The following is a 13,446-nucleotide window of genomic DNA, read 5'->3' on the forward strand; positions in this document are numbered from 1 at the left end:
AACTGGGTAACTGGCTGGTAGAGTGAGGAGCTAGCTGGGTAACTGGCTGGTAGAGTGAGGAGCTAGCTGGGTAACTGGCTGGTAGAGCGAGGAGCTAGCTGGGTAACTGGCTGGTAGAGTGAGGAGCTAGCTGGGTAACTGGCTGGTAGAGTGAGGAGCTAGCTGGGTAACTGGCTGGTAGAGTAAGGAGCTAGCTGGGTAACTGGCTGGTAGAGTGAGGAGCTAGCTGGGTAACTGGCTGGTAGAGTGAGGAGCTAGCTGGGTAACTGGCTGGTAGAGTGAGGAGCTAGCTGGGTAACTGGCTGGTAGAGTAAGGAGCTAGCTGGGTAACTGGCTGGTAGAGTGAGGAGCTAGCTGGGTAACTGGCTGGTAGAGTGAGGAGCTAGCTGGGTAACTGGCTGGTAGAGTGAGGAGCTAGCTGGGTAACTGGCTGGTAGAGTGAGGAGCTAACTGGGTAACTGGCTGGTAGAGTGAGGAGCTAGCTGGGTAACTGGCTGGTAGAGTGAGGAGCTAGCTGGGTAACTGGCTGGTAGAGCGAGGAGCTAGCTGGGTAACTGGCTGGTAGAGTGAGGAGCTAGCTGGGTAACTGGCTGGTAGAGTGAGGAGCTAGCTGGGTAACTGGGTGGTAGAGTGAGGAGCTAGCTGGGTAACTGGCTGGTAGAGTGAGGAGCTAGCTGGGTAACTGGCTGGTAGAGTGAGGAGCTAACTGGGTAACTGGCTGGTAGAGTGAGGAGCTAGCTGGGTAACTGGCTGGTAGAGTGAGGAGCTAGCTGGGTAACTGGCTGGTAGAGTGAGGAGCTAGCTGGGTAACTGGCTGGTAGAGCGAGGAGCTAACTGGGTAACTGGCTGGTAGAGTGAGGAGCTAGCTGGGTAACTGGCTGGTAGAGTGAGAAGCTAACTGGGTAACTGGCTGGTAGAGTGAGGAGCTAACTGGGTAACTGGCTGGTAGAGTGAGGAGCTAGCTGGGTAACTGGCTGGTAGAGTGAGGAGCTAGCTGGGTAACTGGCTGGTAGAGTGAGGAGCTAGCTGGGTAACTGGCTGGTAGAGTGAGGAGCTAACTGGGTAACTGGCTGGTAGAGTGAGGAGCTAGCTGGGTAACTGGCTGGTAGAGTGAGGAGCTAGCTGGGTAACTGGCTGGTAGAGTAAGAAGCTAACTGGGTAACTGGCTGTTAGAATGAAGATCTAACTGGGTAACTGGCTAGTAGCGGTGCCCGCCGTGCTGAGGGTAGTGTCCGTAGTAGCCGTAGTTGTGGTCGTGCTCTGGGCAGGGGGGCAGCCCCCACTCGGCCTGGCCCCCCCCGCCCCCGTGCCCCCCATCCAGCAACTCGTAGAGTAGAGCGACCGCCACCACGGGGGCCGGGAACCAGGCGAGAGGCACCCCGTCACTCTCCACCAGCACGGAGCCGTACACCTCGGGGGACAGGCGGAAGTAGCTGCGCACCTGGGGGTGAGGTGGGGTGAGGGGGGGGTGGGGTGAGGGGGGGTGAGGGGGGGAGGGGGTGAGGGGGGGAGGGTGGGGGGGGGTTAGGGGGGGTGGGGTGAGGGGGGGTGAGGGGGGGAGGGGGGGAGGGTGGGGGGGCAGGTGAGTTTGGCGATAGTCCACACTCAGACTCTCTCTCTGTGTCTCCCTGTCTCTCTCTCTGTCTCTCTGTCTCTCTCTGTGTGTCTCTCTGTGTCTCTCTGTGTCTCTCTGTCTCTCCCTCTCTCCCTGTCTCTGTCTGTCTCCCTGTCTCTGAGTAGGTGGGTGAGTGGGTGAGTGAGTGAGTGGATGAGTGTGTGGGTGGGTGAGTGTGTGGGTGAGTGTGTTGGTGAGTGGGTGGGTGGGTGGGTGAGTGTGTGGGTGAATGGGTGTGTGGGTGAGTGTGTGGGTGGGTGGGTGTGTGAGTGTGTGAGTGTGTGGGTGAGTGGGTGGGTGAGTGTGTGGGTGGGTGGGTGTGTGGGTGAGTGGGTGTGTGTGTGAGTGTGTGTGTGTGTGGGTGAGTGTGTGTGTGGGTGAGTGTGTGGGTGGGTGGGTGTGTGAGTGTGTGTGTGGGTGAGTGTGTGGGTGGGTGTGTGGGTGAGTGGGTGGGTGTGTGAGTGTGTGTGTGGGTGAGTGAGTGGATGAGTGAGTGGGTGTGTGGGTGTGTGGGTGAGTGGGTGAGTGTGTGGGTGAGTGTGTGTGTGTGTGTGTGTGTGGGTGAGTGGGTGGGTGTGTGTGTGGGTGGGTGAGTGAGTGTGTGGGTGAGTGTGTGTGTGTGTGTGTGGGTGAGTGGGTGGGTGTGTGTGTGGGTGAGTGGGTGGGTGAGTGAGTGGGTGGGTGAGTGTGTGGGTGAGTGTGTGTGTGGGTGGGTGGGTGAGTGTGAGTGCTCGCCACTAACAGCCACTTGCCCCGACAGCGCTGTGTGGGGGCTACCTGGGGGAGCTTTGTCTTTGTGCTTGCTACCTGTTGGGGGAGGGGTGGGGTGGGTCACCTACTCACCTCGCTCACCAGGTGAGCAGACATCGCCTCCGTCTCCACGCTCACGTTACCTGGACACACCATCACATTACCATCACTTCACCGTCACCATCACCGTCACCGTCACTGCCACCATCACATCACCATAACTTACACTGCCAACATCACCGCACCATCACCGTTACAACACCATCAGCGTCGCCATCACCGCTACCATCAGCGTCACCACCACTCACCACACCACTCACCACCACACTCACCACACTCACCGCACTCCTCACCACCACACTCACCACACTCACCGCACTCACCACACTCACCGCACTCACCACTACACTCACCGCACTCACCACACTCACCACCACACTCACCACCACACTCACCACACTCACTACCACACTCACCACCACACTCACCACACTCACAACCACACTCACCACACTCACCACACTCACCACACTCACCACCACACTCACCACCACACTCACCACACTCACCACACTCACTACCACACTCACCACCACACTCACCACCACACTCACCACTCACTACCACACTCACCACCACACTCACCACACTCACCACACTCACCACACTCACCACACTCACAACCACACTCACCACACTCACCACACTCACCACCACACTCACCACCACACTCACCACACTCACCACCACACTCACCACACTCACCACACTCACTACCACACTCACCACACTCACCACCACACTCACCACCACACTCACCACCACACTCACCACCACACTCACCACACTCACCACCACACTCACCACAACACTCACCACCACACTCACCACACTCACCACACTCACCACCACACTCACCACCACACTCACCACACTCACCACCACACTCACCACACTCACCACCACACTCACCACCACACTCACCACACTCACCACCACTCACCACCACACTCACCACCACACTCACCACCACACTCACCACTACTCACCACACTCACCACACTCACCACCACACTCACCACACTCACCACCACACTCACCACCACACTCACCACCACACTCACCACACTCACCACCACACTCACCACACTCACCACACTCACCACCATACTCACCACCACACTCACCACCACACTCACCACCACACTCACCACCATACTCACCACCACACTCACCACACTCACCACCACACTCACCACACTCACCACACTCACCACCACACTCACCACCACACTCACCACACTCACCACCACACTCACCACACTCACCACACTCACTACCACACTCACCACACTCACCACTACTCACCACACTCACCACCACACTCACCACCACACTCACCACCACTCACCACCACACTCACCACACTCACCACACTCACCACCACACTCACCACACTCACCACCACACTCACCACACTCACCACCACACTCACCACACTCACCACACTCACCACCACACTCACCACCACACTCACCACCACACTCACCACCATACTCACCACCACACTCACCACACTCACCACCACACTCACCACACTCACCACACTCACCACCACACTCACCACCACACTCACCACACTCACCACCACACTCACCCCCACACTCACCACCAAACTCACCACCACACTCACCACCACTCACCACCACACTCACCACCACACTCACCACACTCACCACACTCACCACACTACCACACTCACCACCACTCACCACCACACTCACCACCACTCACCACCACACTCACCACACTACCACACTCACCACCACTCACCACCACACTCACCACCACACTCACCACACTCACCACCACACTCACCACCACACTCACCACCATACTCACCACACTCACCACCACACTCACCACCACACTCACCACCACACTCACCACCAGTCACCACACTCACCACACTCACCACCACCACACTCACCACCACACTCACCACCACACTCACCACCACACTCACCACCACACTCACCACCACACTCACCACCACACTCACCACCACACTCACCACACTCACCACACTCACCACACTCACCAACACACTCACCACCACACTCACCACCACACTCACCACCACACTCACCACCACACTCACCACCACACTCACCACCACACTCACCACCACACTCACCACACTCACCACACTCACCACTGAGTCCATGTCCCTCCATGATGCCTCCCGCCTGATCATCCAGTCCCAGCAGTTTCAGCACCACGATCAGTCTCCTGCCTGGGACACGCACAGATCATTCACTCATTCATTCACTCATTCATTCACTCATTCATTCACTCATTCATTCACTCATTCGCTCACTCATGCACTCACTCATACACTCACTCACTCATACACTCACTCACTCGTACACTCACTCGCTCACTCATACACTCACTCACTCATACACTCACTCATTCACTCATACACTCACTCACTCATACACTCACTCATTCACTCATACACTCACTCACTCATACACTCACTCACTCATACACTCACTCATTCACTCATACACTCACTCACTCATACACTCACTCATACACTCACTCACTCATACACTCACTCACTCATACACTCACTCATACACTCACTCACTCATACACTCACTCACTCACTCATACACTCACTCACTCATACACTCACTCACTCATACACTCACTCATTCACTCATACACTCACTCACTCATACACTCACTCATACACTCACTCACTCACTCATACACTCACTCACTCATACACTCACTCACTCATACACTCACTCATTCACTCATACACTCACTCACTCATACACTCACTCACTCACTCACTCATACACTCACTCACTCATACACTCACTCATTCACTCATACACTCACTCACTCATACACTCACTCACTCATACACTTACTCACTCATTCACTCATTCACTCACTCATTCACTCGCTCATTCACTCACTCATTCGCTCACTCATTTACTTGCTCATTCATTAATTCACTCATCCACCCATTCACTCACTCATTCACTCACTCATTCACTCGCTCATTCACTCACTCGCACATTCATTCACTCGCTCACTCACTCACTCATCCATTCATTCACTCATCCACACACTCATTTACACACTCATTCACTCACTCAGGAATTCACTCACTCATTCATTCCCTCATCCACCCATTCATTTATTCATCCACCCATTAATGTACTCACTCATTCACTCACTCATTCGCTCATTCACTCACTCGCTCGCTCATTCATGTATTCGTTCGCTCCATCATTCACTCATCCACCCATTCACACACTCATTCACTCACTCATTCACACACTCATTCACTCACTCATTCAATAGCTCATTCACTCAGGCCTTCACTCGCTCACTCATTCATTCACTCATCCACCCATTAATGCACTCACTCATTCGCCCGCTCGCTCACTCAGTCCCAGCAGTTTCAGTACACTCACAGATCATTCACTCATTCACTTACTCGCCCATTCATTCGCTCGCTCATTCACTCACTCATTCATCCATTCATTCACTCATCCACCCATTCACTCACTCAGGCATTCACTCACTCATTCATTCACTCATCCACCCATTAATGCACTCACTCATTCGCCCGCTCGCTCACTCAGTCCCAGCAGTTTCAGTACACTCACAGATCATTCACTCATTCACTTACTCGCCCATTCATTCGCTCGCTCATTCACTCACTCATTCATCCATTCATTCACTCATCCACCCATTCACTCACTCAGGCATTCACTCACTCATTCATTCACTCATCCACCCATTAATGCACTCACTCATTCGCCCGCTCGCTCACTCAGTCCCAGCAGTTTCAGTACACTCACAGATCATTCACTCATTCACTTACTCGCCCATTCATTCGCTCGCTCATTCACTCACTCATTCATCCATTCATTCACTCATCCACCCATTCACTCACTCAGGCATTCACTCACTCATTCATTCACTCATCCACCCATTAATGCACTCACTCATTCGCCCGCTCGCTCACTCAGTCCCAGCAGTTTCAGTACACTCACAGATCATTCACTCATTCACTTACTCGCCCATTCATTCGCTCGCTCATTCACTCACTCATTCATCCATTCATTCACTCATCCACCCATTCACTCACTCAGGCATTCACTCACTCATTAATTCACTCATCCACCTATTCATTCGCTCATCCACCCATTAATGCACTCACTCATTCACTCGCTCGCTCACTCAGTCCCAGCAGTTTCAGTACACTCACAGATCATTCACTCATTCACTTACTCATTCACTCGCTCATCCATTCACTTACTCAGCTTGAGCACGATGATTATTTTACTGCCTGGACTCTCACAAAAGCAAAGCTCCCCCAGGTAGCCCACACGGTGGGGGCAAGGGCTCACTCATTCACTCACTCACTCACTGGCTCACTCATTCACTCACTCATATGTGAGTGTGTGTATGTGTAAAATGTGTGTCTGTGTGTGTGTGTCTGTGTGTGTGTATGTGTGTGTGTGTCTGTGTGTGTGTGTCTGTATGTGTGTGTCTGTGTGTGTGTGTCTGTGTGTGTGTATGTGTGTGTGTGTCTGTGTGTGTGTGTCTGTATGTGTGTGTCTGTGTGTGTGTGTCTGTGTGTGTGTGTCTGTATGTGTGTGTCTGTGTGTGTGTGTCTGTGTGTGTGTATGTGTGTGTGTGTCTGTGTGTCTGTATGTGTGTGTCTGTGTGTGTGTGTCTGTGCGTGTGTATGTGTGTGTGTGTCTGTGCGTGTGTATGTGTGTGTGTCTGTGTGTGTGTGTCTGTGTGTGTGTGTCTGTGTGTGTGTGTCTGTGTGTGTGTGTGTCTGTGTGTCTGTATGTGTGTGTCTGTGTGTGTGTGTCTGTGTGTGTGTGTCTGTATGTGTGTGTCTGTGTGTGTGTGTCTGTGCGTGTGTGTCTGTATGTGTGTGTCTGTGTGTGTGTGTCTGTGTGTGTGTATGTGTGTGTGTGTCTGTGTGTCTGTATGTGTGTGTCTGTGTGTGTGTGTCTGTGCGTGTGTCTGTGCGTGTGTATGTGTGTGTGTGTCTGTGCGTGTGTATGTGTGTGTGTCTGTGTGTGTGTGTCTGTGTGTGTGTGTCTGTGTGTGTGTGTCTGTGTGTGTGTGTGTCTGTGTGTCTGTATGTGTGTGTCTGTGTGTGTGTGTCTGTGTGTGTGTGTCTGTATGTGTCTGTGTGTGTGTGTTTGTGCGTGTGTGTCTGTATGTGTGTGTCTGTGTGTGTGTGTCTGTGTGTGTGTGTCTGTGTGTGTGTCTGTGTGTGTCTGTATGTGTGTGTCTGTGTGTGTGTGTCTGTGCGTGTGTGTCTGTATGTGTGTGTCTGTGTGTGTGTGTCTGTGTGTGTGTCTGTGTGTGTGTGTCTGTGTGTGTGTGTCTGTGTGTGTGTGTCTGTGTGTGTGTGTCTGTGTGTGTGTGTCTGTGTGTGTGTCTGTGTGTGTGTCTGTGTGTGTGTGTCTGTGTGTGTGTGTCTGTGTGTGTGTCTGTGTGTGTGTGTCTGTGTGTGTGTGTCTGTGTGTGTGTGTCTGTGTGTGTGTGTCTGTGTGTGTGTGTCTGTGTGTGTGTCTGGGTGTGTGTCTGTGTGTGTGTCTGTGTGTGTGTGTCTGTGTGTGTGTGTCTGTGTGTGTGTCTGGGTGTGTGTCTGTGTGTGTGTCTGTGTGTGTGTGTCTGTGTGTGTGTGTCTGTGTGTGTGTCTGTGTGTGTGTGTCTGTGTGTGTGTCTGTGTGTGTGTGTCTGTGTGTGTGTGTCTGTGTGTGTGTGTCTGTGTGTGTGTGTCTGTGTGTGTGTGTCTGTGTGTGTGTCTGGGTGTGTGTCTGTGTGTGTGTCTGTGTGTGTGTGTCTGTGTGTGTGTGTCTGTGTGTGTGTGTCTGTGTGTGTGTGTCTGTGTGTGTGTCTGGGTGTGTGTCTGTGTGTGTGTCTGTGTGTGTGTGTCTGTGTGTGTGTGTCTGTGTGTGTGTGTCTGTGTGTGTGTGTCTGTGTGTGTGTGTCTGTGTGTGTGTGTCTGTGTAGGTCGACTCAGCCTTAAATGAGTACCTGGTGCGGTGTGTAAACATCGCCACTGGGGAGACAAAGGCGGTCGGGCGTGGTGCTGGCCACCCACCCCCTCGTGTACCGTTCCGGCCTTCATAGGTGCTCGCTAACAGCACTTGTCCCTACAGTCTGTTAAGGCTATACGGGGGATCTTTGTCTGTGTGTGTGTGTCTGTGTGTGTGTCTGGGTGAGGTGAGCGACAGTGCAGCGGTTAGTGTGCTGCGCTATGAACCCGGCAACACGAGTTCGATTCCCGCTCACGGCCAACACCACCACCGACGATTATCTGCACCGGTCCCGGGCCTCTCCTAGGTCGACTCAGCCTCAAATGAGTACCTGGTGCGGTGTGTAGTAAACAATCGCCACTGGGGGAGACAAAGGCGGCCGGGCGTGGTTGCTGGCCACCCACCCCACCTCGTGAGCCACAGAGGAGCTCGCGAACAGCACTTGCCCCTCGAGAGGCTACGCGGGGGACCTTTGCCTTTACCGAGGCTGCAGCCCTGTCCTTGCAGTGCGTGCAGCTGCTGCTCGTAGGCCGCGTCTTCACCGGACGCGGCAGACACGATGAGCAGACGTCGCCTCCACAGGAAGCTGGTGCATTGTGGGAGACAGGGAGAGGTGCATTGTGGGGGGGAGACAGGGGAGGCAGAGAGATGGGGAGAGGTGAATTGTGGGAGACAGGGAGAGGTGCATTGTGGGGGAGAGACGGGGGAGGCAGAGAGATGGGGAGAGGTGAATTGTGGGAGACAGGGAGAGGTGCATTGTGGGGGGGGGACGGGGGAAGCAGAGAGATGGGGAGAGGTGAATTGTGGGAGACAGGAAGCTGGTGCATTGTGGGGGGGAGACGGGGGAGGCAGAGAGATGGGGAGAGGTGAATTGTGGGAGACAGGGAGAGGTGCATTGTGGGGGGGAGGCGGGGGAGGCAGAGAGATGGGGAGAGGTGAATTGTGGGAGACAGGGAGAGGTGCATTGTGGGGGGGGGGACGGGGGAGGTAGAGAGATGGGGAGAGGTGAATTGTGGGAGACAGGGAGAGGTGCATTGTGGGGGGAGGCGGGGGAGGCGGGGGAGGCAGAGAGATGGGGAGAGGTGAATTGTGGGAGACAGGGAGAGGTGCATTGTGGGGGGGAGACGGGGGAGGTAGAGAGATGGGGAGAGGTGAATTGTGGAGACAGGGAGAGGTGCATTGTGGGGGGGAGGCGGGGGAGGCAGAGAGATGGGGAGAGGTGAATTGTGGGAGACAGGGAGAGGTGCATTGTGGGGGGGAGACGGGGGAGGTAGAGAGATGGGGAGAGGTGAATTGTGGGAGACAGGGAGAGGTGCATTGTGGGGGGGAGACAGGGGAGGCAGAGAGATGGGGAGAGGTGAATTGTGGGAGACAGGGAGAGGTGCATTGTGGGGGGGAGACGGGGGAGGCAGAGAGATGGGGAGAGGTGAATTGTGGGAGACAGGGAGAGGTGCATTGTGGGGGGGAGACGGGGGAGGTAGAGAGATGGGGAGAGGTGAATTGTGGGAGACAGGGAGAGGTGCATTGTGGGGGGGAGACGGGGGAGGCAGAGAGATGGGGAGAGGTGAATTGTGGGGAGACAGGGAGAGGTGCATTGTGGGGGGGAGACGGGGGAGGTAGAGAGATGGGGAGAGGTGAATTGTGGGAGACAGGGAGAGGTGCATTGTGGGGGGGAGACGGGGGAGGCAGAGAGATGGGGAGAGGTGAATTGTGGGAGACAGGGAGAGGTGCATTGTGGGGGGAGACGGGGGAGGTAGAGAGATGGGGAGAGGTGAATTGTGGGAGACAGGGAGAGGTGCATTGTGGGGGGGAGACGGGGGAGGTAGAGAGATGGGGAGAGGTGAATTGTGGGAGACAGGGAGAGGTGCATTGTGGGGGGGAGACGGGGGAGGTAGAGAGATGGGGAGAGGTGAATTGTGGGAGACAGGGAGAGGTGCATTGTGGGGGGGAGACGGGGGAGGCAGAGAGATGGGGAGACGTGAATTGTGGGAGGGACAGGGAGAGGGTGCATTGTGGGGGGAGACGGGGGAGGTAGAGAGATGGGGAGAGGTGAATTGTGGGAGACAGGGAGAGGTGCATTGTGGGAGGGGGGAGACGGGGGAGGCAGAGAGATGGGGAGAGGTGAATTGTGGGAGACAGGGGAGAGGTGCATTGTGGGAGGGAGACGGGGGAGGCAGAGAGATGGGGAGAGGTGAATTGTGGGAGACAGGGAGAGGTGCATTGTGGGGGGAGACGGGGGAGGTAGAGAGATGGGAGAGGTTGTGGGAGACAGGGAGAGGTGCATTGTGGGGGGGAGACGGGGGAGGTAGAGAGATGGGGAGAGGTGAATTGTGGGAGACAGGAAGCTGGTGCATTGTGGGGGGGAGACGGGGGAGGCAGAGAGATGGGGAGAGGTGAATTGTGGGAAACAGGGAGAGGTGCATTGTGGGGGGGAGACGGGGGAGGCAGAAAGATGGGGAGAGGTGAATTGTGGGAGACAGGAAGAGGTGCATTGTGGGGGGGAGATGGGGGAGGCAGAGAGATGGGGAGAGGTGAATTGTGGGAGACAGGAAGCTGGTGCATTGTGGGGGGAGACGGGGAAGGTAGAGAGATGGGGAGAGGTGAATTGTGGGAGACAGGGAGAGGTGCATTGTGGGGGGGAGACGGGGGAGGTAGAGAGATGGGGAGAGGTGAATTGTGGGAGACAGGAAGCTGGTGCATTGTGGGGGGAGACGGGGGAGGTAGAGAGATGGGGAGAGGTGAATTGTGGGAGACAGGGAGAGGTGCATTGTGGGGGGAGACGGGGAGGCAGAGGGATGCATTGTGGGGGGGAGATGGGGAGGCAGAGGGGTGCATTGTGGGTGACGGGGGGATAGGGAGAGGTGCATTGTGGGGGAGGATGGAGAGGCAGAGGGGTGCATTGTGGGGGGTGACAGGGGAGACAGGGAGAGGTGCATTGTGGGAGACAGGGGGACAGGGAGAGGTGCATTGTGGGGGTGAGACGGGGAGGCAGAGGGGTGCATTGTGGGGGGAGATGGGGAGGCAGGGAGATGGGGAGAGGTGCATTGTGGGAGACAGAGGGGTGCATTGTGGGAGGAGATGGGGAGACAGAGGGGTGTATTGTGGGAGACGGGGAGACAGGGAGAGGTGCATTGTGGGAGACAGGGAGAGGTGCATTGTGGGGGGAGACGGGGAGGCAGGGAGATGGGGAGAGATGCATTGTGGGAGACAGGGAGAGGTGCATTGTGGGAGGAGACAGGGAGACAGAGGGGTGCATTGTGGGAGGAAACGGGGAGACAGGGAGATGGGGAGAGGTGCATTGTGGGAGACAGGGAGAAGTGCATTGTGGGAGACAGGGGGATAGGGAGAGATGCATTGTGGGAGACAGGGGGACAGGGAGAGGTGCATTGTGGGGGTGAGACGGGGAGGCAGAGGGGTGCATTGTGGGGGGAGATGGGGAGGCAGGGAGATGGGGAGAGGTGCATTGTGGGAGACAGAGGGGTGCATTGTGGGAGGAGACGGGGAGGCAGAGGGGTGCATTGTGGGGGGAGATGGGGAGACAGGGAGAGGTGCATTGTGGGAGACAGGGAGAGGTGCATTGTGGGGGGAGACGGGGAGGCAGGGAGATGGGGAGAGATGCATTGTGGGAGACAGGGAGAGGTGCATTGTGGGAGGAGACAGGGAGACAGAGGGGTGCATTGTGGGAGGAAACGGGGAGACAGGGAGATGGGGGAGAGGTGCATTGTGGGAGACAGGGAGAAGTGCATTGTGGGAGACAGGGGGATAGGGAGAGATGCATTGTGGGAAGACAGAGGGGTGCATTGTGGTAGGAGACGGGGAGACAGGGAGATGGGGAGAGGTGCATTGTGGGAGACAGGGAAAGGTGCATTGTGGGAGGAGACAGGGAGACAGAGGGGTGCATTGTGGGAGGAAACGGGGAGACAGGGAGATGGGGAGAGGTGCATTGTGGGAGACAGGGAGAAGTGCATTGTGGGAGACAGGGGGATAGGGAGAGATGCATTGTGGGAGACAGGGGGACAGCGAGAGGTGCATTGTGGGAGACAGGGAGACAGAGGGACAGAGTGACAGGTGCATCGTGGGAGACAGGAACACGGCGAGCGGTGCATTGTGGGAGACAGGGGGACAGGTGCATCGTGGGAGACAGGAACACGGCGAGCGGTGCATTGTGGGAGACAGGGGGACAGGTGCATCGTGGGAGACAGGAACGCGGCGAGCGGTGCATTGTTGGAGACAGGGGGACAGCTGCATCGTGGGTGACAGGAACACGGCGAGCGGTGCATTGTGGGAGACAGGGGGACAGGTGCATCGTGGGTGACAGGAACACGGCGAGCGGTGCATTGTGGGAGACAGGGGGACAGGTGCATCGTGGGAGACAGGAACACGGCGAGCGTTGCGTCGTGGGCAGTCGGCCGCGCGACCTCTGACCGGGACAGGAAGTCTCCGAGTGCCGCCCCCCCCGTCCCCAGTACCGCCCCCCCCTGGCCGCCTCCTCGCAGCCGAGACCGCGACGTCTCTCCTCCTCCTCCTCCCGCCTGCGCCCCGCCGTCCCGTCCAGGACCTTGAGCACCGTTTCCATGGCGACGGGGGACTCGTACGATCGCTATGGAGACGCGCGGGGAGGGAGGGAGGGGGTGGGTTCAGTGCTTTGAGGATCGTCTCCGTGGCGACGGGGGACTCGTAGGGTTGCTATGGAGACGTGCGGCGAGGGAGGGAGGGTTCAGTGCCCTGAGGACGGTCTCTATGGAGACGGGGGATTTGTAGGGTCGCTATGGAGACGCGCGGGGAGGGAGGGGGGGTGGGTTCAGTGCTTTGAGGATCGTCTCCATGGCGACGGGGGACTCGTATGGTTGCTATGGAGACGTGCAGCGAGGGGGGGTGGCTTCAGTGCCCTGAGCAACGTCTCCATGGCGACGGGGGACTGGTAGGGTCGCTATGGAGACGCGCGGGGAGGGAAGGGGGGTTCAGTGCCCTGAGGATCGT

General features: G+C 56.5%; 1 protein-coding gene across 1 annotated transcript; it reads right to left on the reverse strand.

Moving 5' to 3' along the window:
• Positions 1-1,003: 1,003 nt before the first annotated feature.
• Positions 1,004-13,396, reverse strand: LOC144955161 (coiled-coil domain-containing protein 80-like; the record flags this gene model as incomplete). Its single annotated transcript, XM_078885479.1, has 6 exons — positions 1,004-1,441; positions 2,459-2,508; positions 4,581-4,661; positions 8,949-9,052; positions 12,892-13,024; positions 13,327-13,396. Coding segments are annotated over 6 exons (681 nt in total), but the record flags the coding sequence as incomplete, so codon positions are not given.
• Positions 13,397-13,446: the final 50 nt, after the last annotated feature.

Source organism: Lampetra fluviatilis, unplaced genomic scaffold (assembly GCF_964198595.1).
Source record: "Lampetra fluviatilis unplaced genomic scaffold, kcLamFluv1.1 SCAFFOLD_1116, whole genome shotgun sequence".
In the NCBI taxonomy this organism is placed as follows: Eukaryota; Metazoa; Chordata; class Hyperoartia; order Petromyzontiformes; family Petromyzontidae; genus Lampetra; species Lampetra fluviatilis.